General features: G+C 48.1%; 5 protein-coding genes across 5 annotated transcripts; 2 read left to right on the plus strand and 3 right to left on the minus strand.

The window, feature by feature from the left end:
• Positions 1-727: 727 nt before the first annotated feature.
• On the minus strand, positions 728-2,085 carry C8R40DRAFT_1187280 (uncharacterized protein; the record flags this gene model as incomplete). The annotated part of the gene is made up of 6 exons (XM_046233014.1): positions 1,830-2,085; positions 1,446-1,780; positions 1,266-1,390; positions 1,109-1,204; positions 898-1,047; positions 728-843 (listed from the first exon to the last, which is right to left on the minus strand). Exons 1-6 carry the CDS (start codon positions 2,019-2,021, stop codon positions 728-730), a joined length of 1,014 nt encoding a protein of 337 aa, XP_046086978.1. The 5' UTR covers positions 2,022-2,085.
• Positions 2,086-3,033: 948 nt separating this feature from the next.
• On the minus strand, positions 3,034-3,396 carry C8R40DRAFT_1160432 (RING/U-box; the record flags this gene model as incomplete). The annotated part of the gene is made up of 2 exons (XM_046230017.1): positions 3,034-3,143; positions 3,219-3,396. The coding sequence occupies 2 exons, from the start codon at positions 3,394-3,396 to the stop codon at positions 3,034-3,036; spliced, it is 288 nt and encodes a 95-aa protein (XP_046086979.1).
• A 145-nt stretch (positions 3,397-3,541) lies between these two features.
• C8R40DRAFT_1044195 (mitochondria import inner membrane translocase TIM44 subunit) lies at positions 3,542-5,154 on the plus strand (the record flags this gene model as incomplete). The annotated part of the gene is made up of 5 exons (XM_046224218.1): positions 3,542-3,874; positions 3,935-4,311; positions 4,362-4,704; positions 4,772-5,071; positions 5,122-5,154. 5 exons carry the CDS (start codon positions 3,542-3,544, stop codon positions 5,152-5,154), a joined length of 1,386 nt encoding a protein of 461 aa, XP_046086980.1.
• A 169-nt stretch (positions 5,155-5,323) lies between these two features.
• C8R40DRAFT_166901 (uncharacterized protein) lies at positions 5,324-7,521 on the plus strand. Its single transcript, XM_046234230.1, has 4 exons — positions 5,324-5,620; positions 5,674-5,763; positions 5,820-6,354; positions 6,417-7,521. Exons 1-4 carry the CDS (start codon positions 5,456-5,458, stop codon positions 7,295-7,297), a joined length of 1,671 nt encoding a protein of 556 aa, XP_046086981.1. The 5' UTR covers positions 5,324-5,455; the 3' UTR covers positions 7,298-7,521.
• Positions 7,522-16,146: 8,625 nt separating this feature from the next.
• C8R40DRAFT_1043953 (uncharacterized protein) lies at positions 16,147-17,491 on the minus strand (the record flags this gene model as incomplete). Its single annotated transcript, XM_046224198.1, has 2 exons — positions 16,147-17,244; positions 17,297-17,491. Coding segments are annotated over 2 exons (1,293 nt in total), but the record flags the coding sequence as incomplete, so codon positions are not given.
• Positions 17,492-26,995: the final 9,504 nt, after the last annotated feature.

The following is a 26,995-nucleotide window of genomic DNA, read 5'->3' on the forward strand; positions in this document are numbered from 1 at the left end:
GGTGGCGAGAATAAACGGTTATTTTCTCTAGCTTACCACGGCTTCAGTAATCCTGCGCCGCAAGCTGGAATCACCAAGTGAGTAGAAAGTGAATTGGAGTAACTCGGAATGTACTCTTGTTCGATCGCATCACAACTACGCTGCACTTGAGCCTTCTCTGCTTCAAGAGATTTGATTCTGTCTAGCGCCTCAGAGATTTTGGCGTTGCTGCTGGTTTCTCCTGCTTTTCTAAGCTTTACACTAGCCTCAAGCTCGGAAATCTCGGCTGCGTTTTTGCGCACACTGAGAAATTGTTAATGATTTTGTCTCTAGACTATATGGCCAAGGATTTACATGGCTTGCAGATCGCCTTTCGTCTCTTCCGAGACCCGTAGCTTCTCGCTAAGAAGGGCGACTTCTGTCTCCTTCGTCTGGACTCTTTGTCGATAAGACAAGCATTCTTCGGTACCACTGAGTAATCCATGAGACTTTGTAAATGGAAAGGAAAGAAGACACTCGCTCTAGGAGACGTTCATTTACAACTTCCAGCGATTTAGACTTGTCCTTCAACTCATCTACCACCGTTTGTTTTCTATAGAAATTGAGTATAGATGAAATTTGATGGAGATGTACCACTCACTCTTTCACCAGGCCCTCGATTACGGATTCTCTCTGGTCCAACCTTTGAGAGAGGTCGCCAATTCTACGAAATTTGTTGGTCAAATTGACGAATATCACAACGACCCTCTTACTTGTCGTTGGCATCTGAAAGTTGAATTTCCAGCTTCAGTCCTTCTGCCAGAAGTTCTGCGTCCTCTTTCTCTCGTTGCCTAAGCTTTGACGCGAGTTCTTCTACTTGGCGACCTGCAAGTGATAGATAAGATTTCGCGAAGATTGACAAAAACGAACCAAGCCTACCAGTCGTCTCCCATGAGTTGACACTCCGTGCCAAATTATTTGAGTCTTCCCTCCGTCGGTTCTCCAGATCGACCGTGTTTTCGTTCGCCTCGGCCAATTGAGTACTTAGATTATGAAGTTTGTCTTTTAGAAAATCGATCACTTGCTGCGCTGATGATAGTCCAATATTTCAAGGGGTATGTTAACGAATGAGGAAGCAAGACCTCCGTACCATCATTGCGATCTGTTTGTAGCTCTTGAATCAACATTCGGGTTTCATTTGCTTTAACCAGGTGGAGACCGGATGGATCCATAAATGGCTCGAGATCTTCAAGGGAAAAGTCAATGCTTGAAAATCCGAAATTGATGTGAAATTGATGTCAAGTTACCTTTGATGCCATTCGACGTAGCAAGACGTATCGCCTCAAGTTCATCCCGCATTTTGGAGATAGTCTCGACAGAGACCTCATAACGAGTTTTGAGGTGTTCAACAGCATTCCTGAGAGCGTCAAAGCTATTCCGAAGCTGTCAATGAGAAAGGAGGCCAGGTGAGCCAACACTACACAAACTTTTTACTCATGTTCTCGATTCCACGTTTAGCAGCGTCCTTAACTTTGGTAACGCGGTCTTCTGTGGCCCTGATCTTCTCTTCTGCGCAACGCAGCTTCTCCTGTCCGACACGAATCTGCTCGTCTTTATCGGTGTTCATTTCTAGTTGAGACTCTTTCGCGGACAGGGTTTCATCAAACATAAGCTGAAGTTCACTAAGTTGGCGATCCTTTAAGTGGGAATTCTCCAGGTTGCTTTGTGCAGCAACTTCCAGTTCCACGATATGCCGTTTCTGTTCGTCACATGTCGCTTTGACAGTAGTAAGTTGAGATCGTAGATTTGCACTGATGACGCGCTGAGAAGATTTGAGAAAGACGCATACATGGATAGAACCTAATCCCAACCTCTTCAGCCAATTGATTTTTGTTGGCTTTCGCCTCTGTCAATTTCCGGTGCATGATCTCTGACAGATCGAGGTTATCAGGGTCTGCGTCTGTTACCAAAAAGGGTGTTTCTGATGAAGCTCGAGACGATGCGCGTTCGCATGTTTTTGGAGTAGGCATATAACGATATTGTGGGCTCTTTGAATTGTGCATTTGTTGGTCGGTTTGTTCTTGTAAAATGCTTTCGGACGCAATGGCTCTTGTGGATGTGAATTCTTGAAAGTTGGTAGCTGATGCTGTATAATCTATCAGTGAACTTGAAATGATCCTTACGATATCGACTCACGAGATATCGATTCTATCTTTGCTCTAGGTCTTTGGGGTGTCGAGAAATTTGCAGGTGGAAATATACGCTGCTGATACTGAGGAGGCCGAGAAGTTGGTCTCCCCCGTGCATTAGCGTTTGCAACGGAAGGGAATAGAGAGAAATTTGATCCATGCTCGGGTTGTGGGTGCTTCGTTGAGTGATTGAGAAAAGAAAAGACTTTCTTGGAGGGATGAGCAGCGGTTCTGTATTCAACCGCTTCGTACGTGTCCGTCATGGTTAGGAATCTAAGATAATCCAAGAAACAATATTCAAGAAGGTTGCTGAAGGTCGTTAAACAAGTTATAATAATAGACGCGCTGTGTGCCCACAATTGCGCACGGACCAGGTTGTCTTCTCGAATGGAGTTTGCAATGAAATCACAGATGCATTGGGTATATGCTATACCAGCAAGACGAAACTAGCCCACTTTTGGAACTTGAAAGACTAGGGTGTAGGAGTCTCGATGAAGTCTTACTGATAGACGACAGCGAAAACAGAAAGTACAACCAATTCTGGTCTCAAAGAAGCTTATAGTCAGGACGTAGGAGCTAGTGGAGAAAATTGATACAATGGAGAGGATACAAAATATGATAAAAACGAGGTTGAGATGTATCATACGAAACGAAACTATGAGCCAGGTGGAGGAGGACGAGGTGGATTTGCATCAGCCGTTATCGTTGTAGGGCCATTTGATCCTGTTACATTCCCAGTACTAATGGGGCTTCCTCCAATTTTACGCTCGGCGGTGACTATGGATTGTTGCGGGGACAATGACGAAGCGATGGGTCACGAGTGAGAGGGATGAACAGGCAAAGATTGAATAATGTATCACTTGATTATGAGGAAACATCGTAGCTTTTACTCACCCCATGGTCGTCTATCCATAGGGCATTGTTGCTTTGATGCAGCCGTCCCTATCCACTTGAGAAGACAATGCATATGGAATACATGCGAGCATTCACCCCAGACTGTAAGGGATTGTCCGATGAAATGCGAGAAGCTTAGTCAGTCATGAGGGGGCAAGAGACAGTCAAACTGCTCACTTAACGGGCAATCATCTCCTGGAACCTTACACGCTGGGCAACATCCTTCATACGGAACGCGACAGATTCCACAAACATCTCCTTCATCATCGTCACCTTTGTTTGTGTCATCAGAAGACACGCCAGTGTCCCAACGCCATTGAGCCACTGCGTGCCAATGTTTGACCTCGACTTTCATGGGTAGTGGTTGGAAGTTGTCGCGTGGAACGCGTGAACGTGGCTGATAATTACTCATTCATTGAGCGCCTAAATAATGCGCCGTGCCGGAAGCAGTAGAAACCGCACTGACTTTGAACTCCCAAGTATCCATCCACCTACAAAATATGCTTCCCCGACATCTTCAAAGTTTCGTAGTGAGGAACGCTCTATCACGAAATATTTCTTCTCACCCAAACCTGTCTTCCTTGCAACCACGAAATTTCCAACCCACAAGTTCCATCCAGACGCGCCAGTCCCGACGTGGATTTCATTCATCACCTTTACGTCGAAACGAACTTCCCAAATCGCCTTTTCAGACGTTTGTGGATGTCCTGAAGGACGAATTGAAGAAAAACAGAGAATTGCAGGATAATGTCAAACAATTGCAGGGAGATGTGGATAAGTTCCAGGACTCGGAGGCAATGAAGAAGGCCAAGGCAGCGTATGAAAGGGCTAGAGTATGTATAAAGACCCTTTGAATCTTTTGGAAGATTAATCATCATCTTTTTGCGTCGTAGCTCACGTCCAGTATTAAAGAAAACCCTCGATTACGAGCTGCAGCTGAAGAACTTCGTAATACTGGAGTCAAAGTCAGCGACGCAGTTAGCGAGGCTCTGAAGACAATGGAAGAGTCAGAAATAATGCGTGCTATATCCAAAGCATCCGCCGCGGTTTCTAGTACGATTGAGAAATCTACTGAACCAATACGAAAGACAGCTGCGTATAAGAGTCTGGCGGAAACTGTGATTGATGCGCTAGATGACAGTGGGAGTGCAAAACATGCTGGCTTCGAGGAGAAGGAGGCACGGAGGCTCAGGAGGCAGCGAAGGTTAGAGAAAGCTGGGAGGAGTGGGAATGGATTGGGTGTTGGCGGAAGGGTGGCTGCCAATGCAGAGTGAGCACAATCCCAGGGTTTACTTTTTCTCAAACTGAATTAAATTGCAGAGCTGGCTCAGCGCTCGTCCTTCACGCCTCTTCGCCAAAACAAGAAAAATGGGAAACTCTCAAACAGACCAATCCGCTCCTTCGAACACTTTCTTCGTGGAAATCTGCGTATGATGATTCAGAAAACCCTGTGGTGTCGTCAATGCGAAGCGTGACTGATACCGTTGCTGGGTGGTTTGAAGAAAACGAGACGGCGCAGGTGGCGAGAATGATGAAGGCGCTGGACCCTGGGTTCACGCAGGATGGATTCGAACGAGAGTTGAGAGAGTATATTGTTCCGGAGGTCGTGGATGCGTATTTGAGTGCGGATCAGGAAGCGTTGAGGGCTTGGTGTGGTGAAGGTGTAAGTGATACGTCGTTCATTTCTCAAGCAAGCCCATGTTTTGTGTCGCTGACTGAAACTTGTTTAGACTTATAACGTTCTGTGGGCGACGATGGAGCAATACCTTCGTCAAGGGCTCGTCAGCGACTCGAAAGTGCTTGATATACGACAAGTCGATATCTCTGCAGGAAAAATACTCGATAACGACCTTCCGGTTTTCGTCATCCAATTTAATACCCAGGAAGTACTCTTGTTTAGAAATGCCAAGACGAAGGAGGTCATGGTTGGTGCTGAAGACAGGGTAGAACAGTGCATTTATGTTGCAGTGGTGACGAGGGTGGAAGAGGAATTGGGGAATGAGCTAACAGGTGGATGGAAGGTTATCGAGGTGAGTTTTCCCTCGACGCTTTAACCATAAATTGAATAGTCTGCTCGTAGATGGCGAGACGAAGCGCGAGAGCGTATCTGTGATAGACGTTCGAGAGGGTTGAGGGAAATCATCATTTAAAAGTATCTGCTCAATTAAACGTTCGTTTAGACTGCAATAGCCCCTAGTACATACTAATCACAACCCATCTCTCATGCTACATGCTCTATATTACATTTGCGCAACATACATAATACTATAAGCCTGAATGATAAAAAACCTAAGAAGCGCCCACAAGCGCTTAAAACGGCATATCAAGAGTTTTTTTCCGGCGGATAGAAAATTTCTTGTTCACTTCCTCCCTTATCCATATCCTTCGCACAACACACCCTTATTGTCCTAAAAATGGGCAAATCCGACAAAAAGGTGTCTAAGAAGGCCGAGAAGGCTGATACCAAGGTAGTCGAGAAGGCAACCGACAAAAAGGCTGGAAAAACATCCAAGGCTATCAAAAGCAAAGCTGCCTTCAAGCAGACGCCTACGTCGTCCAAAGATATCCTTGCCAAAGCGGTAAATTCTATATTCTATTGTATGTGGTCTCTACTCATATTTAGAGTGCACAGAAGAAGGCTGCCAAAGCCAAGAGCGACTCGGAATCTGACTCTGACTCTGATGAGAAAGAAAAGAAAGTCAAACCCAAGGCGAACGGCAAAGTGCGTTTTTTTCTATCTTCCTTCTGATAGTCGCGGCTAACAGCATTTGCTTTCAGGCAAAAGCCCCTGCATCTTCCAATGAGTCTAGTGAGGACTCATCTTCCGAAGACGAAAAACCCAAAGCTGTTCAGGTAAAAAAAGCGTTGGCAGCTGCGAAGAAGGGTTCTTCGTCGGAAGAGGATTCCTCAGACTCAGATTCCAAACCTCAAAGCAAGGCCAAAAAGCCCACTCCTGCTGCCAAACTCTCCAAAACCGCCCCATCATCATCATCCGCTGATTCCGATTCCGACACCTCCGCCTCTGATGGTGAAGGTGCGAAGAAGCCCCTTGGGAAAAAGGCTGCAGTTACTGCTTCACCGGCAGAAAAGGATTCCTCGTCAGAATCAGAATCTGATGACGAAGAAAAGGAGGACCTTGTAGCTGCTGCTCCAACAAAAAAGGATTCTTCATCGAGTTCTTCCGACTCATCCTCTGATGAAAGTTCTACGAAGAAAACCACTACCTCAAAAACGACCAAGGATGAATCGTCCGACTCTGATGATTCGGATGTCGAGATGGAAGAAGGTGTTAAGGTTGCGCCGGTCGTCAATGGTCAGTTTCATTTTTTCAACATCTTTTACGTTCGCTGACGTTCATCGAAATCCCTGTTCTAGGCAAACGTAAGGCCACTGAAGATACCCAAGCACCCCCCAAGAAGGTGAAGCTCGCGAACGGCGAAGCTTCACCCGCAGAAGAGGAAGTTAAATCGATCTTTGTTGGACAGCTTTCCTGGAACGTTGACAACGACTGGCTTGGGCAAGAATTTGCTGATTGTGGAGAAGTCGTGTCTGCCACTGTCCAGATGGATCGAAACACTGGTCGTTCACGCGGATTTGGATATGTGCACTTTACTAGTTCTGATGCTGTCACAAAAGCTCTCGAGATGAACGGGAAGGAAATTGACGGTCGCCCAGTCAAGGTCGACAAAAGCACACCCCCAAATAAGGATTCTGTCCGGGAAAAGAGGGCGCAAACCTTTGGAGATCAGACTAGTCCACCAAGCCATACACTGTTCGTTGGAAACCTCAGTTTTTCGGCCAACGAAGATTCCGTTTGGGAATTCTTCAATGACTACGGTGTAAAAACTGTGCGATTACCGACGGACAGAGAGACCGGAAAGCCTAAAGGTTATGGTTATGTCGAGTTTGACGACATCGAGGGCGCGCAGAAAGCATTTGAAGCTATGAGCGGACAGGAACTCGATGGCCGATCTGTCAGACTTGATTATTCACAGCCAAGGGACTCGGCTGGAGGTGGACGTGGAGGTGGACGCGGCGGACGTGGTGGATTCGGTGGTGGTGGTGGACGCGGTGGATTCGGTGGTGGCGGCGGCCGCGGTGGATTCGGTGGTGGTGGTGGACGTGGTGGATTCGGTGGCGGTAGAGGTGGTGGTGATCGAGGCCGGGGTGGGCGCGGCGGTAGAGGTGGTCCCCGTGGAGGGAACCCTCGCTCAGGGGGTATCGTTCCTCACGAAAGCAAAAAGATCACTTTCTGATCAATTTTGTTTATGAAGTATCTGTGTTTATTGTTATGCCATCCCACATATAACTGACAATCGTCTGTTGAATGACTGCCCATTTTGCAAAAACCGCCTGCCCAAATAAGCCTTAGTCATCTTGTGTGTGCACGCGCCATTAATTCCTATATTCTAAACAAGCTTTAGAACCCGTGTCTTCGCCACGGTGGCTCGCTCTGCTCGCACCGTGTGCTACAGCAGGGTTCACAGCTTGTTGGGGGCAAGCCCCCAAACCCCCTTAGTTGGTGCCTTGCACCTCCATACTTTCATATTTATTATGCAGTATTCTGAGCCACTTTTGTTGTAAACAACATACTTTTCCTATCTAGAAGAACTTCTGGGTACACCATATTTGTAGTAAGGCAATGTCTATCTTCTATAATGGAAAGTTTGAGACTTGCTACTGATTAGAATATAGAACTTACCTTTACCAGATAGAACTTTCACTACAGCATTTATTGTACTTCACATCTGTAAAACTTGTATATATGCCAGTGCAAAACACACCTGACCGAGGCACTTTTTCCGCCTGAAAAATACAAGGGGAAATCACCTTGCTTGCTAGGTCCTTTGCCACCCCGTCTTTGCCAAGCGCCCGTGCATTTTTGCACACGTTAGGCGCTTTAATGTTGTTTTCAGCCATTTCAACAGATTCTATTCTCTGTTTCTATAATCTGACTCATATCCTTGCTTGTTTTTCCATCCTTTGATGGGCACAGAACTTTTGCCGTAACCCCTGCGGCACCAGTCCCACGCAGTGCCGCACAGTTCCGCGCAGCTCCGCGCAACTTTATGCAGCTCCATGTAATCTGTAAATATGCAATATTGTGTACAAAATCCTACCACATAGTCATATTGCTTCTCAATTTGAGCTCCAGACAATGATATTGTACAATGGAGCTCTATAGGTCCAATGTGATTTTCCTATCCTGAAATTTTATCCAATCCTTAAGTTTGTACAGAATCACTGGATCACTAATTAAACTATCTATTCTGCATCTGCAAAACCTGGATTTTCGGGTAAAAATTTCCCAGCACTTCCCAGCATTTCCCAATGCTTCCCAGCAAAAATCTCATCATGAAGTATCTGTTGAGTGCTCTCAGTGCTGTTGATGCTCTCAGCCGCTTTGGATGCTTTCAAACTGACTAAAATCTAAAATTGATGGAAGAGAAAGGAATCATGGAAATAACAGGAATAATGTTGATATAAACATAGACATAAACATGTAATGCTTGGACCTCCATAATCGCCTAGTAGTACTTTTCTTCAGTTAGTTTTACTATTTTACTGTACTGGTAAGACAAGGATTGACTTTATCTAAAGTAAAAAAGAGTTCTTTGTTGAAATATTTATTCAAGAAAAATTCGTCGCTATGGTATTGGCTTGAACTTCTTGTTAAAGAAGTGTGAGGAGTACTTCTATAACGAGGGCAAATATCCACCAAAGAGCGGAATTGAGAGACAGGTATAATATCACCAAAAGGAGTGCCATCAGCTCTTCTAGCTCTTTTAAGGATAAAGCATCCTGAGGAATAATCAGGAAAGTGTGAGGGCCAAGCGTTATATCCAGGAAGACTTCGATACTCAAGAGGTGGAGGAGGCTGATTTACTACATCTAACCGTTCACAGTAAGCCAAAAACCTATGAGTACCATCCACGGGTGGAGAGGGCTTTCTAGGTTGAGCGACGGTAAAGATTATTTTCACCAAAACAACACAGTGTCCTAGAAGGGAAACAAGTGCAGTTAGATCCCAACAGACACAACGGATACAACAAACTAAGTATTAAGCCCACCTTCCAAAGAACTCCTTGGCCATTCAAAGCTTGAATTGATATTAACAACTGCAGCATTTTGTCGTCCAAATTCCCAGCCAGGGCTAGGAGGGGCCGCAAATATAGTATGGGAATCCGCAAGTAAATCAGTGTTAAAGTAAGTCTTTGTTTGGATACGTATCCTAGACCAAACTTTCACTCTTGTAAAGGGTAATGAAATCGACTGATTCAAGGATCTTCTGCCCCCTATAACAAAAGTCTGTGTTTTTGCTTGAATCCGTTCCAGGAAATCGAGACAAGCCCCAGAGAAGTCAGGAAGAGAATAGAGGTTACTGACTTGCTCTATCGTTAGCGTTTTGAGGTCAGGATCACGATTAACCTTAAATGCTGAGATTTCTCCAGAGATATTATCTGTAAAGATACGAAGAGGTAGAAGAGCTGAGACATCCTGCTTCATGTCACGAAGCGGCAGAGGCGGAGTGACTAACGGAGCGGGAAAGCGGAGCGACTAAGCAGAACGGTGAGGCGGAGCAACTGGACAAGGCAACAAGGCGGAGCGACTAAGCAGAACGGCGGCAGGCTGGTCCCTGGTCCCAGATAATGACAGAGATATATTGAGTATCGTAGTCATAGGTAATAATAAGTAAGCACATACCTGGTCCCAGATAATGACAGAGAGGTCAAGATAAGGGACCAGGCTGTGGAGGGTTGGCTATATATACATAATCCGGTCTGCGAGAAACAACGATGTAATACTGTACAGTTTAGGAACAAGGAAGGTGGCGGAAGCCAATAGAAGGAGAAGATGGGTCAGGTGGATCAGTAATCGATGGGGGTTTGACAGTGATGGGATGATGTATCGTACAAGTAAAGGCGTCGAGACGGTGAGAAAAGGAAAATGATAGGGGCTGCGTACTTTATGACATTACCCCCCTCCTTATGACCATTGCCCTCGATGGTCAAGGCTTTGCCGCTGTTGGGTGTTTTTTATGAAAGGCCCGAACAATTTTTGGTGCTCGGCTGAGGTTGGCTGCGGGTTCCCAAGAGTTGTGCCCTGCGTCGTAACCTTTCCACTTAACCAAATATTCCAACTTCTTCCATCGAACCCGGCTGTCTAAGATCTCCTCTACTTCGTATTCCGGTTCGTCTTCATCCTCTAAGTATACCGGCTCTGGTGGTGTTGGTATTTCGCCATTGATGGAGTTACCTTTCCAGGGGTATAGTTTATCGACATGGAAGACGGGATGGAGGCGATCTAGGGATAGGGGAAGGTCAAGGCGGTAGTCTAAAGGGCCAATTTTCTCCAGAATGCGATAAGGGCCAAGCTGTCGATCTCCTAACTTTTCACTGGAAAGTTGAAGGTTAATGTCCTCTGCACTGAGCCAGACTAGGTCTCCAACTTTAAATTGATGAGCTTTCCGCTTTCCGCGTTCGTATCCCTCCTTCTGTTGTTTCTTTCCTAGGTGTAAGGCAGCTCCGGCATCTTGTCGCGCTTCTCGGAGAATCCGTATACGGTCATCCACAGCTGGAATACCGCTGCGTTGGCCCACTGGGATATTGAACAGGGGAAGATAGCCGTAGGTTAGCTCGAACGGGGACATGCCTAGCGCAGAATGAGTCCGTGAGTTAATCACAAACTCCGCCATGGGAAGGTGCTCTGCCCAGTCGTCTTGTCGTCGTCCTACATAGAGGCGGATGTATTTCTCTACTTCCTGATTTGCTCGTTCGGTTTGGCCATTAGACTGAGGACGGTATCCGGAGGTTAGATCTGATTTAATTCCTAGCCTAGCGAGAAGGGATCGCATGAGTTTAGCTGCAAACTGGGGTCCGCGGTCGGATTTAAAGTGAAGTGGAAGACCATGGAGACGGAAGATCTCTCGGTAGTAAATATCGGCAACGCCTTCGGCTGTGATGGAGCTGGTGCAAGGAATGGCGTGAATTTGTTTTCCATACAGGTCTGTGCAAACCAAGACAGCATCGTAGCCTTGGGAGTTAGGTAGCTGTGTTATCAGGTCAACCCCTACCTCTTCCCATAGACCGGATGGTACATCTAATGGTTGAGTTACGGCCCGTGGGTGTCGCTGGATCTTCTTACGAGCACAAACCTCGCATCCCTCAACGTATTTTTCCACAAAAGAGCGCAACGTAGGCCACCAGAAATGGGTACTGACCAAGTCGAGTGTCCCGTGTAGTCCGGGGTGTCCTGCAGTTGGATGGTCGTGGCATTGACGGAGTACCTCAGTGCGTAGGTCGTCGTTTGCTGGTACGTATACTCGACCTCGGTAGTAGACCAACCCATTGTCTTCTTCCCATTCGGCTATCCCATTGGCCAAGCGCTGTAGTCCGTGCTCTTTGACTGTTTTGAGACCCTCCAATACCTGTGCCTCCCGTTCTGAGGCTTTCCGGATACGATCCTCTAAGGGGTTCTGTAGGATCGAAGCTGCAATTTTTACGAAGTGGCCAGGTTTAAGGACTGTCTGTTGTCGGTTATCATCGCTGTCCGATACATGATGAACTGCCATGCGGGAGAGAGCATCAGCTTGGGTGTTTACTCTACCAGGGCGGTGGATTATATGAAAGTCAAACCGTGACAGATAGAGGGCCCATCGGGCTTGTCGGCGGGTGAGGTCTTGTGCAGTGCGCCAGAATTCGAGGTTCGAATGGTCCGTAATGATGTCGAATGGTTGAGGGAGTCCTTCTAGAAAGTTCCTCCAATCCTTCAGTGCTTCAATGATAGCAAGCATTTCTCGATCGTAGATTTCGTAGTTCCGTTCCGCTGGCTGCATGGATGCCGATCTGAAGGCTACCGGATGCCATTGGCCATCGTCTTGCTTCTGCATAAGGGCGCCTCCCGTGGCAAAGCCTGATGCGTCTACCTCGATTCGAGTAGGCCTGTCTGGTGTCCATAGAGCAAGGATCGGTGCGGAGATGAAGGCTTCTCGAAGGGTATCAAATGCTTCCTGTCGAGTGTCGGTCCAGGTAAAGCTGGTGTCTTTCTTCGTCAGGTCGTTCAGAGGTCGTGCTATTTTGGCAAAATTCCGGATAAAGCGTCGGTAGAAGTTTGCAAATCCCAAGAACCCTCGTAGTTCCCGAAGATTAGTAGGGACTGGCCAGTCGCGAACAGCCGCTACTTTTACCGGATCCATTCTCACCTCCCCTTCTGAAATGATGAGTCCGAGGTATTCAATCTGTTGTTGTTCAAATTCGCATTTTTCTGGTCGTAGGTAGAGGTCGTGCTTTTCTAACCGGGTTAATACTTCCCGTACCATTCGTCGGTGTTCCTCGAGATCGTTACTGAAGATAAGGATGTCATCTAGGTAGACTGCCACCTTGCCGGCTGCAATGAGATCAGCAAATATAGCATTCATAAGTGCTTGGAACGTGGCAGGGGAATTTGTGAGACCAAAGAACATGACCTTAGGCTCGAACAAGCCTCGGGTTGTTGCGAACGCGCCTTTCCATTCATGCCCCTTCTTAATCCGTATGTTATTGTAACCCCAGCGGACATCAAACTTCGTGAAGTATCTGGCTCCCTGAAGTCGACTAATGATGTCAGCAACTAATGGGAGAGGGTATCGGTTCTTCACAGTGTACTCGTTCAGTTTCCGGTAGTCTTGTACGAAACGGAGTTTCCCATCCTTCTTCTTTACGAAGAAGACTGGTGATGAGATTGGTGATTTTGAGGGGACGATATAGCCTTTCCGTAGGTTTTCTTCTAGGAAACGATCCAACTCCTCCTGCTCGTTTAGGGACATGGGATAAATCTTGGTACGCATGGTTGCCGGTGCTCCAGGTACGAGATCAATTGCATGGTCCCAAGGTTGGTGGGCAGGTAATCGTTCGGAGGCGGATTCTGAGAAAACCTTCTTGAAATCACGATACTGCTCAGGGACCATTTCTTCGAAGGTTTTAACGGGTTTGTCTCGGTTGGCTTCCTCTGCTAGCTGCTGGGAGTAAGTGAATCCTGCGGCGCACCAGACTTCCTCCGTCTGTTCCTCTAGAATTCCTGCTTTTACCCATGCCCGGCGAGTTTTATGATTGGCTCGAATTCGGTGTATTGGTGGTTCTTCCACTGCTGCTGATTCACTCGGTTCAAGGGTCGCTTCTAGTGGCACCTCAATGTGGGGGTTTTCTGCGGGAGGTTCCAGTTCCGGGAGTTCGAGGATCGGGGTTTCTGTGTGAGTGGCGGCTAGATGAGAGTACAAGATCTCCTCGTCTGGGACTTCTTCTATCGTTACTCGAGGAGGCTTTACTGAAAGTCGTCCTTTCTCCCAATCAATCTCCGGATTTACCTTCCGTAGCCAGGGGAGTCCAAGGATGATGTCTTCACCTCCTAGGTTGGTAATCAGAAAGTCCATCCATCGCTCTTGATTATCCACTGTGAGTGCTAGACGTGCAAAATGGGTTATCCGTCCAGCTCGGTTAGGTGTTCCATCGATATTAAAAACGTCGATTGGTTTATGGAGGGGTGCACATCTTACATGGTTCCGGGTGACGAAGTCTTGGTTTAAAAACAGGGCGGTAGCTCCACAGTCTACCATGGCTGCAGTTGTTATACTGTGATTCCTTCCTCTTAGTCTCGCATGAATTCGGAAATGTGGGGAAGTAGAGTTTAATTCCCGGATCGACGATATTGTACATGATGGGTGCGAGTCATACGAGGAAGTAGCGAACATAACAAACTGATTACGGGGTACTCTCGGTGCAGCCGAAGCGGGTACCCTCTTTAAAAACCCTGTTGAAAGCCAGAGGACGAGGAGGACATAGCGTTAGCACGATCAAGTAATTCCCTTATTTGACCAATCTGATTGGAAAAGTCCTGGTTAGGGGGGCTCGGAGTAGCAGCTACGGGTGCAGAAGCAGATGTTGGGGTCGAGGACGCGATTTGGACGGATTCGTTTGGGAATAGGGAGAATGGCGCGGGTCCCGTAGCGGATATCTGTTGGTGTCGAGGTTGCTGGCGTCGGCCTCGGTCTCGTCCGAGTCCCATGAATTTGTCTTGGCAGACTGCTTCCAGATGTCCTCGACGTCCACAGTAGCGGCAGGTGGTTTCTCGGTGTGGGCAGTTTTGCTTGACATGACCTTGGGCACCGCAGCCGAAGCATCGTCCTCGCATGCGAGCTAGGAATGCTTCCCTAGTATTCCCATTACTGGTGTGGGTTGCATCAATGTCCATAGCGTGGGGGTCAGCAGGGGTAGTATGTGCGGTATGCGTGGGAGGGTATCCAGAGTTCCGGCCAGTCATGGTGGGATCGTGTAGGTAGACATCCACCGATATGGCCCGTTTGATTGCCTCCTTCAGAGTCGGAGCAATTCCTTGGGCAATGTTTACGGTGATGAGGTGTTGTCGGATCTCTGGGAGTAATGCAGTGAAGAAACGTTCCCGCAAGTCAATATCAGACATTTCAGTCCGATCTCCGATATCCTTGAACTTCTGAGCGAATTCCGCAACTGTCTGTCCTTTACTTTGCCTGAGATTCTTGATCTCGCTACGGGCTTCCATACCTGGGTCCATTGGTTCAAACCGTTGGCTAAATTCCTTCAGAAACGCCTCCCAATTTCCTCCGAAAGGGGGATTTTCCGCATTGAAATGTAGCAGATGGGGAGTTGCCCAATCTCCGGCACTTTCTGTGAAGAAGCCCAAGGCAGACTTGATGAGTTTTACTTGGCTTTTGGCGAGATCCGGTTGTTCTGACGCCCAATTCTGGAACTGAGCCATGAAGCGACGGGCTTCAGCGCCATCTTTACCCTTGAAAACCTCGGGTTTGTTCATGCTTGACTTAGAGGATGAGCGTTCCTCCATAGCTGTAGCAAGGTTAGCTACTTGTCTGATGAGCTGAGCCATGAGATCCTCCGCAGAGGTGTTTGGGGCAGGCGGGATAGGAGTCGACATGATGGGAGTAGGCAATCGGGGCTGGGGAATCGGCAGGAAGGTTATATTGCTCACAGTGAGTGGCTCTCGGATTGAGTTCGAAAGGGCGTTAGGGCAAGGTTGAGACTGGCAATCGCGCCAAGTATCGTCGTTGTTATGGGCGTGAGCTTGGTCTCTGGGGTCAAGTGCGTGCGGGAGTGCGGAGCAGTCTATACTGGCAACAGGTGTTTCAGAGTCGGGCGGAACTGGGGAAGACGTGGTGTCTATAGACCCTGCAAGGACAACCTTATCGGTAGGCTGTCAGTGCAGTAATGGATCTTGACCTAATGTCACGAAGCGGCAGAGGCGGAGTGACTAACGGAGCGGGAAAGCGGAGCGACTAAGCAGAACGGTGAGGCGGAGCAACTGGACAAGGCAACAAGGCGGAGCGACTAAGCAGAACGGCGGCAGGCTGGTCCCTGGTCCCAGATAATGACAGAGATATATTGAGTATCGTAGTCATAGGTAATAATAAGTAAGCACATACCTGGTCCCAGATAATGACAGAGAGGTCAAGATAAGGGACCAGGCTGTGGAGGGTTGGCTATATATACATAATCCGGTCTGCGAGAAACAACGATGTAATACTGTACAGTTTAGGAACAAGGAAGGTGGCGGAAGCCAATAGAAGGAGAAGATGGGTCAGGTGGATCAGTAATCGATGGGGGTTTGACAGTGATGGGATGATGTATCGTACAAGTAAAGGCGTCGAGACGGTGAGAAAAGGAAAATGATAGGGGCTGCGTACTTTATGACACTTCAACAGACGTGCCTTCAAAAAGAAGTTCTGTTTGGGACGGAATGAGCCAAACAGCTTTTGGGATACTGGGTGAAGGCGGGTCATCAGTTCTTCTGAGGATGATATCTTGGCGTCAACCTCTTTGTCTTCTTCGTCTCTTTCATCTCTTTCTTCTCTATCATGTCCTATATCACCTCTACCCTCATCACCCTCAATATCATCAAGACGGAAGTCAACTCCAGCGTCTACCATAGCTGTCACCAAATCAAACCTCCTGACTCTACTTTGGCGATCTAAGTGTCTGCATATCTGGACTTCGAAGTCATGATTATTTCCGGATCTAGCAGGATCCTTCACGAGAGTAATATGAGCATGCTCAGTAGTGTCTGCTGTCCACTGCATTATGGGTCCAGAGGCAGAAATGCTGGGCGCAACACTTTGCATGAATTCCAATTTTGGGATTTCCCAGTGGATGATAGGAACTCCTTTGGGATTAACACGAGCTTTCAGGTCCTGAATAATGTCCTTATTTTCGTGAAACTCATTGAGTGCAGTTTGAACTCTAAGAGTCGAAGCTTGGTTGAATCTTGGTGCCTGTCCAGCATAGCGAAAATCCATTAGCGCCCTGAGAGCAGTGACGAATTTTGGTATAACAGCACCAGAGATGAGGGGAATGAGGTATCTTTGAACATCTCTCTGCGCTCTACCAGTCACCTGCTTCAAACTTGAGATACCCTCTTTGAAGCTGCGATAACCAACAATTGGCTGATGTATCGAGAATCTAAAATCAATATGACTGGCTCCGACAGCTTGTATAGCCCATTTTGCGTCATGGTCCCAAAACATTTTGTGCCAGTGGTGTAGAGGTTCAGGAGTGAGAAATTCGCATGGCTCTGCAAGAGGCCAGTCTCTCCAAAAAGGGGAAACAACACCGTTGGTCCGTGCAGTCACTGAAGCTCTTTGATATGCGGGAAGATCCTGAGGAAAAATGTTCCGTGCTTGAATACTATCTATAGCCTCTAGAGTTGCTGTAGCTAGACAAGGAGGGTGAAGTTTTCCGTCTCCAAAATCTTTATAAATTGCTCGGGTGAACGGAGAAGTTTTGCCACCTGTACAGGCGATCAAAGAGGCTTCTGGTGTATCGACAATGGCGCTAGCCAAGGGAGTGTAGCAAACCCTGACTTGTCCTACAGGATCGCTCATCAAGCAGCCGATACTAGCAGCAGTTTTGAGTGGTTCCAGGACGATATCCAAGCATTCATGATATAGCCGGTTTTCAAGTACGCCACGCACGGAGGTTTTTCTTTCGATATATTTTGGAACAGGGAGAAGTGCGAGAAGATTAAACAAATATAGAGAAGCTTTCGACAATAGATCGCTATCTATATTTGCCAAAGATATCAACAAGGGATGAGCTACACGATTTCCAGTAATGACAGAGACCGTTGTCTTGTCAGATGATAGGATGGTGCCTAACAGAGTCGCTCCTTCTGGAAGCTGGCTCTAGATTTTGATTTGAGATAGATAGTTCAATATTTATTTGTGGTCTACTTACCTGCATTTGCCAAGCTCTATTTCCTGATAGCCAGGAATCATAAACACGGACTAATTTTCTGGAATCCTCAAATATTTGCAGGGGAGCAAAATTGAGGGAGTCACATATTAAAGGACTCTTCATCAAGTCCTGAAGAACTTCAACAGTGTTTCTATAATAGAGGACCACAGGAGTTCTGGAAGGTGTTAAGATCATGTACACCGAGTAACCGTGCCAAAGCTACAAGGTGCCTAAGTGCGGAAGACGAGTGGGACAGTAGTGAAGTTATTAACAACACCGCCGTTACGCCGTTAGTCCCCGGAGAGCGAGAGTAGAGAGAGAGGAGCTAAGTAGCAGCCAGGTCGGAGCGGCGGTATCGCCGATGACGAGGAGCGGACCAGAGGACGTTAAAGTCCTAAGGTTCAAGGAGGACGTACTTCAAGGCGTTGAGCCAGAAGACTTAGAGAAGAGCTAAGTTGAGAAGGGAGATCTAAGTTGATCTAAGTTGATCTAAGTTGATCTAAGTTGATCTAAGTTGATCTAAGTTGATCTAAGTTGATAATTAAACTGAGGAACTACAGTAGCGTACAGGCAGTATTTATATCTACGGAACGGCGCATCGGTGCGGAGCGCTGGACTAACTACTAGGAGCTATACGAGTAGTACCTGCAGGGTAGAGTAAAAGACAATAAGGAGAGACTAGGACGAAAGAGTAAAAGACAATAATAAGAGACTAGAACGAAAGGATAAGTGTAGCGAGAAAGAACAATAGGAAGAGATTACAATAAGAGCAGATCTTCGGAGTACCGAGCGGCGGAATGAAGGCCCGCGGCATGGACTTGACAGTATCCCCCTCTTAGGCTTGAGCCCTCGAAAGCCATTAATACCGGAAGTTGGTTAGTCACCAAAGAAAATTTTTAAAGGCCGTCAGCATCGGGAATTTGGTCCATCAGTCAGCAGGAAAATTTTCAAACGCCGTTAGTACCGGGAAATGGCGTTAGTCATCAGTGAAAATTTTCGGTTCACCGTACACCCCGTACAACTCGAAGGAAAATTTTCGCTGGTCCGTGCGCAGTTTTTGTCCTATAAAAGGCCCAGGGTTTTGCCGCTAAGGCCCTAACTTTTCCAAAAGTCCTAAGTCCATCAGCATGTCGACCAGCCGTACCATCACTACTACCAGCAACAAATCTTCTACCGCCGGACCTTCGAGGTCGCGACCGGCCCCTCCTCCACCCGTTGACCTCACCGTTCCCGACGAGCCTGGAGAAGACGACGACGACGACGTGGAAGAAGACGACGACGAAGCTATCCGGCGGGCGGAGGAGAAGGTCCGCCGGATGAAGGCGCGGAAGGCGGCGGCGGAGGCTAAGAAGAAGGCCGAGGAGGAGGCGGTCAGGAAGGCCGCAGAGGAGGCTCAGAGAAAGAAGGAAGCGGCAGCGCGAGAGTTAGAGGAACGCCGGAGGAAGATGGCGGAGGCGGCTACCGCCCGTAGTCGACGTGGCTCTTCGCCCGGAGAAAGCTCGGTTTCCCCACAACGGCCGGTGGTAGAAATTCGAAGGGACAAAGGCAAGGGCAAAAACAAGGCCCAGGTGAGTAGCGAACTCTTAGACGTTAATCCCGTACTAATTTCCCTGTTTGTAGCCTGTTGGCGGGGACCCCGATGACGGCGGCGACGGGGATGACGACGACGACGATGAAGATGACAGGGCTCCCTGCGAACGATGCAGGAGCAAAAAGATCTCTTGTCAGATGCAGGCTGGCAAGAGGAGCTCTGTTATTTGCAAACCCTGCCACGACGCCAAGGTCCGGTGCTCGTACTCCGGGCGGCCCTCAACGGTGAAGCGCGAGGGGGGAGGAGCTCCGTACGGCGAGCGCCTTGCGGTTCTGGAGAGCCAGGTGGCTCAATTACTCGCCGACAACCGGCAACTTCGCGATGGCCAGGTGAAGGCGAATACCTACCATCGCCACATGAACAAGAAGCTGGACTGGTTAATCACGGATGCCTCAAGAAGGAGACGAACACCACCAGAACTGCCGGAGGCCGGACCGTCGGATTTGTCGAAGAAGAGGAGGAGACAAATGGATAGCGACGAGGAAGAGGAGCAGAGGAGGGTAGAGCAAGAGGTTGGGGAAGAGGAGGATGGAGATGGAGAGGAGGAGGTAGAAGAAGAGGGAGAACCGGCGCCGAAGAAGGCCCGGTCGGAGAAAGGGAAGGAGAGGGCGGAGTAGAGTATCATCGGACATCGGACATCGGCCTTCGGCCATCTTCTTGTACTCTTCTTGTTACCCTGCCCTCGTTATATAGTTTTGTTTTTTGGGCTTTGTATATAAAAAAATGTTAACTCGATTTTGAAATCGGAAAGCGAATGGGCCGCGAAGCGGCGAAAGGATTAATTAGTTCGAAGTGTAAGTAGTTGTAAATGTAAATGAAATATAAGTGAAAAAGTACATTGAAGGAGAATGTAAGTAATTAAGAGAAGGAGATAAACACTCAATTTGCTATCATCGTGTTTATCCTCTAAACGCACGAAGAAGACTTCGGCGGAGCGCGGCGAAAAGGGGAAATGGAATAGAATGATTTTTTGTGATCAAGGTCCAGGTTTGTGAGGGTATCGGGCGTGGAACGCCGGTACAAGTTCATCAGCATGTAATTCATCAGCAGCAACCCAAGAGAACTCATCATCGGTACCTTCATAACCGGCCCACCGAATATAATAACGTAGAGGACAACGTTTGTACCTTCTGTCCAGCTTGGAGTCGAGGATTTCGGCAACGTTGTACTCCTCTTCACCATCAACTTCAATTGGAGGTGGAGGAGATTGAGTACGATTCGGGAAAGGATTCGGCGTAACCGGCTCCAGCTGTGAGACATGGAAAACCGGGTGAATTCGGCGAAGATAATCTGGGAGCTTGAGCTCGTAAGACAAAGTACCAGGTCGACTGATGACCTTGAAAGGACCAAGATATTTTTCTGAGAATTTTTCAGTAGGACGAGTAGAACGAATGTGCTTAGCAAGAACGAATACTTCGGAGCCGATCGGGAACTCCGGGTGCGAGATTCTTTTCCTGTCAGCTTGTTCCTTGTAACGAGACTGAGCTAAAAGGATTTCCTCTCGAAGGAAAGCATGGAGTTCATCAAGGTTGACGACGAAGTCTCTAGCAAGATCAGACTTCATGTCGACCTCGGGCCGAATGGTGATATTTGGGTGGTATCCTTTGTTAGCGAAGAATGGAGTAATACCAGTGGAAGCATTGGGAGCGTTGTTATAGGCGAACTCGGCGATCGGAAGTAGAGGCGACCAGTCATCTTGTTGGTAGGAACAATAGATCCTGATGTACTGCTCGAGAGTCTGGTTGACACGCTCAGTTTGCCCGTCGGCTTCCGGATGATATCCAGAGGTATAGTGAAGTTCCATGGAGAGCGCTTTACCGAGAGCCCGGAAGAACGCCGAAACAAATTCGGAACCACGATCGGAAGTAACATGATTAGGAACACCATGCTTAGAGAAAACGTGAATAACAAAAAGCTCAGCTAGTTGTTCGGAAGTAATGGTGTCGTGAGTTGGAATAAATATAGCTTGTTTGGAAGATCGATCCACGACGACTAGGATAGCAGTGTAACCATTTGACATTGGCAGTTGCTCAATGAAGTCCATGGAGATGGAATCCCATGGGCGGACCGGAACCGGCAGAGGTTTCAACAAGCCGTAAGGCCGGTGACGGCGGGGCTTATTGCGACCACAGATAGTGCAAGAGGTAACGTAGTCACGAACAAAGTCTCTGACCTTGGGCCAGGTGTATTGACGACGTACAGCTTCGAGAGTGCGGTTCTGGCCGAAATGGCCGGAAAGTGGATGATCATGGAAGTAGCGGAGGACTTGAAGGCGAAGATCGCCGTGATTAGGGACATAAATACGGTCGTCAAGGCGTAGTAGCTTGTCACTACCTAAGCTCCAACGTTCATTGGAAGGATCTTTTGCAAGTTCCAAACCAGCAACGGAGCTCGGATCGGCGGGAAGGGCGAGAATGATAGCTTGGTGTAGGGCTTCGATATCCATGATAATCGAGGCTCGTAAAACCGGGCCTTCCAGGAAGGTAGCTCGAAGAGACGCAGTGAGTTGTTCGTTAGTAAAGATAGGACGGAAGTTATGAGGGTTCACTTGGGCGTAGCCGATATCCCCCTCTTTAGGGTAGACGTCCCAGCGTCTAGTTATCGAATCAGGTTTCTCGCCGAGTTTCCCCGGTCGGAAGCGAATGACCATATTAAATTGATGTAAAAATTCTGACCATCGGACCTGTCGGCGTGTAAGAACCTTGGTAGTAGAGAAATACTCAAGATTCTTGTGATCGGTGACGACGTCCACCGGATCACCCGAACCTTCCAGATAATGACGCCAAGCTTTAAAGGCCTCGAAGATGGCCAGTAGCTCTTTGTCGTGGGTATCGTAGTTGAGTTCCGCCGCATGAAGCGTTCTGGAAAGGAAGGCTAGAGGATGAATTTCACCGTCAGCATATTGGATGGAAAGAATAGCCGCAATGGCGTAATCGGAAGCGTCAGTTTCCACGATAAGTGGGCGATTCGGCTCCCAATGGGCCAGTATTGGCGCAGAAGTGAAAGCGATTTTGAGATTTTCGAAGGCCTCTTGACAGCTGCTGTCCCAGATCCAGGACGCGCCTTTTCGGGTAAGCCGAGTCATCGGCACAACGATATCACTGTAATTATAAATAAAACGACGATAGAAGTTTGCAAAACCCAGGAAGGACTGGATGTCCTTAACCTTCCTCGGAACCGGCCACTCTAGAACGGTCTGAACTTTCTCCTTGGACATAGTCAATCCGTCGGGAGAAAGAATATAACCCAAATACTCAACAGTATCCATATTGAATTCGCACTTGTCGGGGTTGGCGTAAAGCCGATGTTTCCGTAACCGCCGAAGAACTTCCTTGACGTGTTCTCGGTGTTCTTCTGGCGTATCAGAGTAGATCAGAATATCGTCAAGATAGACGATGACACAGACATCGAGCATGTCAGAGAAGATGTCATTAACAAACCGCTGGAAAGCCGCAGGGGCGTTTGTAAGGCCGAACGGCATGACCTTCCATTCGTAAGAGCCGTAGCGGGTCCGAAAGGTGGTCTTCCATTCGTCACCTTCAGCGATTCTGACCAGATGATAAGCGTGAGCGAGGTCCAATTTGGTGTATATTTTAGCTCTTTTCGGAGCGTCGAGGAGATCTGATATGAGTGGGAGTGGGTAACGATCCTTTTTGGTGATACGATTGAGTCCACGGAAATCGACGCAAAGGCGAAGTTTGCCGTCTTTCTTTGGGACAAAAAGGACCGGAGCGCCGTGAGGAGAGGATGATGGGGTGATGGCACCAGTAGCCAGCTGTTTGTCAATAAAGTCTTTAAGGGCGACTAACTCCTTTTCAGACAAAGGATAAATACGGCCGAGGGGCGGCGAAGCGCCCTCTTCCAAGTCAATCTTCAGGTCGTAAGGTCTGTGTTCAGGAAGAGAATCTGCAGCTATCTCGTCGAAGACGTCTGCAAACTCTGCGTACTCTTCTGGAATAGAAGGATGGAGTGGAGGAACAGTAGGAGTGGTGGAAGAGCGGTCGGCGGCGCGGGCCGCGACCTCTGAGTGGATAGCACGAAGTAAAATAGGTTCCATACCAGCGTCCTTGCAAGCCCTGTTAAAGACTGCAGCACTGACAAGTGCAATGTCGACCTCGGGAGTTTCCAGTTGAGCAGCGAATTGAGAAACCGTAGGATAAGAATAGATGGGTTCAAAGGGGAATTTGGACGAAAGGGGCTTGGCCCGTAAAGTCCGAGAGCGGGAGCGAGAGCGAGAGCGAAGTGAGTCCCCAGGAGGGGTCTCCAGAATTGTCGGTGAAACCGACGGCGAAGGTTCCGGTAGCGGAACAGCGACCTTTGCATCAACGGTGTTGATAGCAGAAGGCACAGACGTCTGTGGAGAATCAAGGTGTGAAGTGTTACGGAACGTAATGTTTCGAGATGCCCAGTCAATCAACGGATTGTAGCGGGATAAGAAACTGTAACCTAGTACTGCTTTACAAGATGAATCTAAATGTGTAACATAAAAGGGTAATAGAAGCAGCTCGCCGGAAGGGAACCGAACGGCGATATTCGCCATATCGGTAATGGGTTTAGAAGATAATGAACCATCAAAGAGACGAAGATTAACAGGAGAGATTTTGGTCGTAGGAATAGAATTTTGTGAAACATAACGAGTATCAATGAAAGAGTCAGTAGAACCAGAATCAACAAGAGTAGGAAATTTGAGAAGAGCAGAGATGGGTTCGGCCGGCGCGGCCGAATCGGATAAAGGAAATTCAGTAGTCAATGATATTACAAGAGATCGTTCAATAGAAGAAAGAGCGGACGCGTTGAGATATAACTCCCCAGGTGAGGTACGAACCTGATCAACGCAGCTCCCGTTTCGTACCGGGGAACAAGAGCTGCGGATTAGTTTTCCGAATCCTCTTCAACAACCTCAATGGTTGCTTCGGGGGTTTCTTCAACCTCGGCAGCGCGGCCCTTCGATTCTCGGGCCTTTCGCTTATTGCAGTCAGCAATCTGATGCTTACCACCGCAGAAGAGACAAAGGTTGTTCTTCATCCTTCTTTCCCGTTCGGAGGGAAGTACTTTACCATCTGCTCCTAGATGGTTGAACGCGGGGCGCTGACCGCCGGATTGGCCGGAATTCGAAGAGTTCTGGGGTTTACCATTGTTGTTAGGCTTACCACCAGAGAAGGGTTTAGGCTTCGGCGTGAACGGCGCCGAAGAGCCAGATGGCTGAGAGTTGTTTTGCTGGTTAGTAGAACCAGTCTTAAAGTCCGAGGAACCCTTCTTCGGGTTCCGAGCAACAAAAGGCTTACCAGCCTCGCGCTTCCTAGTTTCCTCGCGTTTCCAATAACGATTGTCAATACGAAGAACCTCTTGACGGTAATCGGCGAGCGTCGCCGGCTCGGGCAAACGCGCCATTTCGTCCTTGATGCGCTCAGCTAAGCCTCGTCCATAAGCCCATTTCAGGGCAGCAGAATCCCAGTTGGTACTAGCAGCCAGGGTGTTGAACCGGATATTGTATTTCCGGATGTTCTCGGTTTCCTTCATCTTCAGATTACCGAGAGAATCTTCGGCCTCGCCTTGGGCGTCGTAAACGCCGAAATTGTCCTGAAGCTCCTTTACAAGGGCCTTGAAGGAGGACGTCCAGGCCGGCAGCGAGTCGAGATCCGGATCGAGGATATCAGGGACAAACCATTCTTTGGCTGACCCACTGAGATAGGAAAGGGTATAGTTCACCTTCCGTTGGTCGGTGAAGTACTTTGGACGGTCATTGAAGACCAGGGCTAGATTGACGAAGAATGTTTTGAGTTTTCGGGGATCCGAACCGTCGAATACCTCTGGCTCCTTGACCTTGCTCTTGGATTCAGAGCTGTCAGAAGGGCGGCCGAGGGCGGCGAGGACGGTACCAAGGGTCTCAATGGAACCCTTGAACCCCGAGAGGAGTTCCAACATAGCTCGTTGCTCGTTGGGGATGTCAGGAGAGATTGGGGAACGAGGACCACCAGGTCCACCAGGACCACCAGGTCCGCCGGGACCGCCGGGACCGCCAGGCCCACTGGGGTCACCAGGCTCACCACGCGGTAAACCGCCGGAGTCGTCATCCAGATCGTCATTGTTGTTGTCGGCACCCGGATCGTCGGGATCGACAGGAGGGTCTTGATCATCGTGATCACCAGTGTCCAAATCGAAGTGAGGAGGTGGGTCACGAGGAGATTCAGAAGCAGCTCGACGTTGGGGTTGTTTTCCCGTACGGCGGGCTATGGCTTGGAGAATTGGAGAATCAATTCGAGCAGTTGACCGGCCCCGAGCCGGAGCGACCACGGGGGGTTGTCCACGGCGAGGGGTCAAGACTTGGACAGGTTGTCCGTCACCGGTGTACAAAGTGCTGTACTCAAATTGCTGATCTTCTTCCATGGCTTCAGGAAGAGTTGACGTAGTAGGAACTGTGGCTGGACCGAAACCGCGATTACGGCGACGTGGTTGACCGATGGCAGAGATAGAGTCGGAGAATGGGGCAAATGATTGGGCTGTAGTGAAGAAAGTATTTTCTTCGGAGTTAGCTCTAGATTGAGCTCGAGTTTTCGGAGGCATAAAAAATGATATGTCAGTACGACGTTAACGGAATGAGTTTAATTATACTGTTAAGATCATGTACACCGAGTAACCGTGCCAAAGCTACAAGGTGCCTAAGTGCGGAAGACGAGTGGGACAGTAGTGAAGTTATTAACAACACCGCCGTTACGCCGTTAGTCCCCGGAGAGCGAGAGTAGAGAGAGAGGAGCTAAGTAGCAGCCAGGTCGGAGCGGCGGTATCGCCGATGACGAGGAGCGGACCAGAGGACGTTAAAGTCCTAAGGTTCAAGGAGGACGTACTTCAAGGCGTTGAGCCAGAAGACTTAGAGAAGAGCTAAGTTGAGAAGGGAGATCTAAGTTGATCTAAGTTGATCTAAGTTGATCTAAGTTGATCTAAGTTGATCTAAGTTGATCTAAGTTGATCTAAGTTGATAATTAAACTGAGGAACTACAGTAGCGTACAGGCAGTATTTATATCTACGGAACGGCGCATCGGTGCGGAGCGCTGGACTAACTACTAGGAGCTATACGAGTAGTACCTGCAGGGTAGAGTAAAAGACAATAAGGAGAGACTAGGACGAAAGAGTAAAAGACAATAATAAGAGACTAGAACGAAAGGATAAGTGTAGCGAGAAAGAACAATAGGAAGAGATTACAATAAGAGCAGATCTTCGGAGTACCGAGCGGCGGAATGAAGGCCCGCGGCATGGACTTGACAGAAGGATAGAGTGGAGGGGTTTTCATAACTCTCGCTCGCCACTTTGGAACAGGAGGAAGAAGGTCGGTAATTTCATGCAGTCTTTGTGCTGTCTTGAATGATAGATTATTCTGTTTTGTCTATGTTGTTCAGCTAAAAGATCATATGGATACAAATCTAAGACCTACAAGCTCGAGCTGGAGATAATTATCGATTTCTTGCATAGAAAGGGATGAATTGAGCAAAAAGCTTGCCATCTCCCACTCAGGTCTAGATGAGAACGGATAGTAGAGATTTTCCTTTCTCTCCTCAGAGAATCGATCATCATTGAAGTCGTCCAGATATGTGGCCCCACAGCTGACAATTTTACCTGCGCCAGGAAAGTATATTGTACATGGCCCCAAGGTAGCTTCGCCACTATCAACATCCATGAAACTCTCCATTGAGGAATTTCCTTGTGAGTCATAACTAGGAGATGGCGATGGAGGGGTTGAAGGGATAGAAGGATTTCCGAGGTGAATGTGGCTGCTAAAGTTGATAGAGGTACCAAACCAGGCTTATAGTTACAGAGTGTTTGCTTGACATGGCTACGTCGTCCAGCTTCAGTTTTACATAGATGCCCACAATAGCGACAAGTAAAAGACATGAGGACTAGTGTTCAGAGGATTCAGACGTCAACATTGACATAAACAAACTGTGGGAATATCTTTGGCCTCTCTTACTAGGTGGGATTACCTTGTTTCTTGGAAGTTGGGAAGAAAGCGTCAACGAGTTTAAGTAAAGGTTTACATTCTGTAATAAAATATGAATACTAGGAGCATTACAAAGCTAGTAACTGCAGCCATAGATATTGATTCTAAGCTAGT

This window comes from Lentinula edodes (assembly GCF_021015755.1).
Source record: "Lentinula edodes strain Le(Bin) 0899 ss11 chromosome Unknown C8R40scaffold_15, whole genome shotgun sequence".
NCBI classification, from domain to species: domain Eukaryota; kingdom Fungi; phylum Basidiomycota; class Agaricomycetes; order Agaricales; family Omphalotaceae; genus Lentinula; species Lentinula edodes.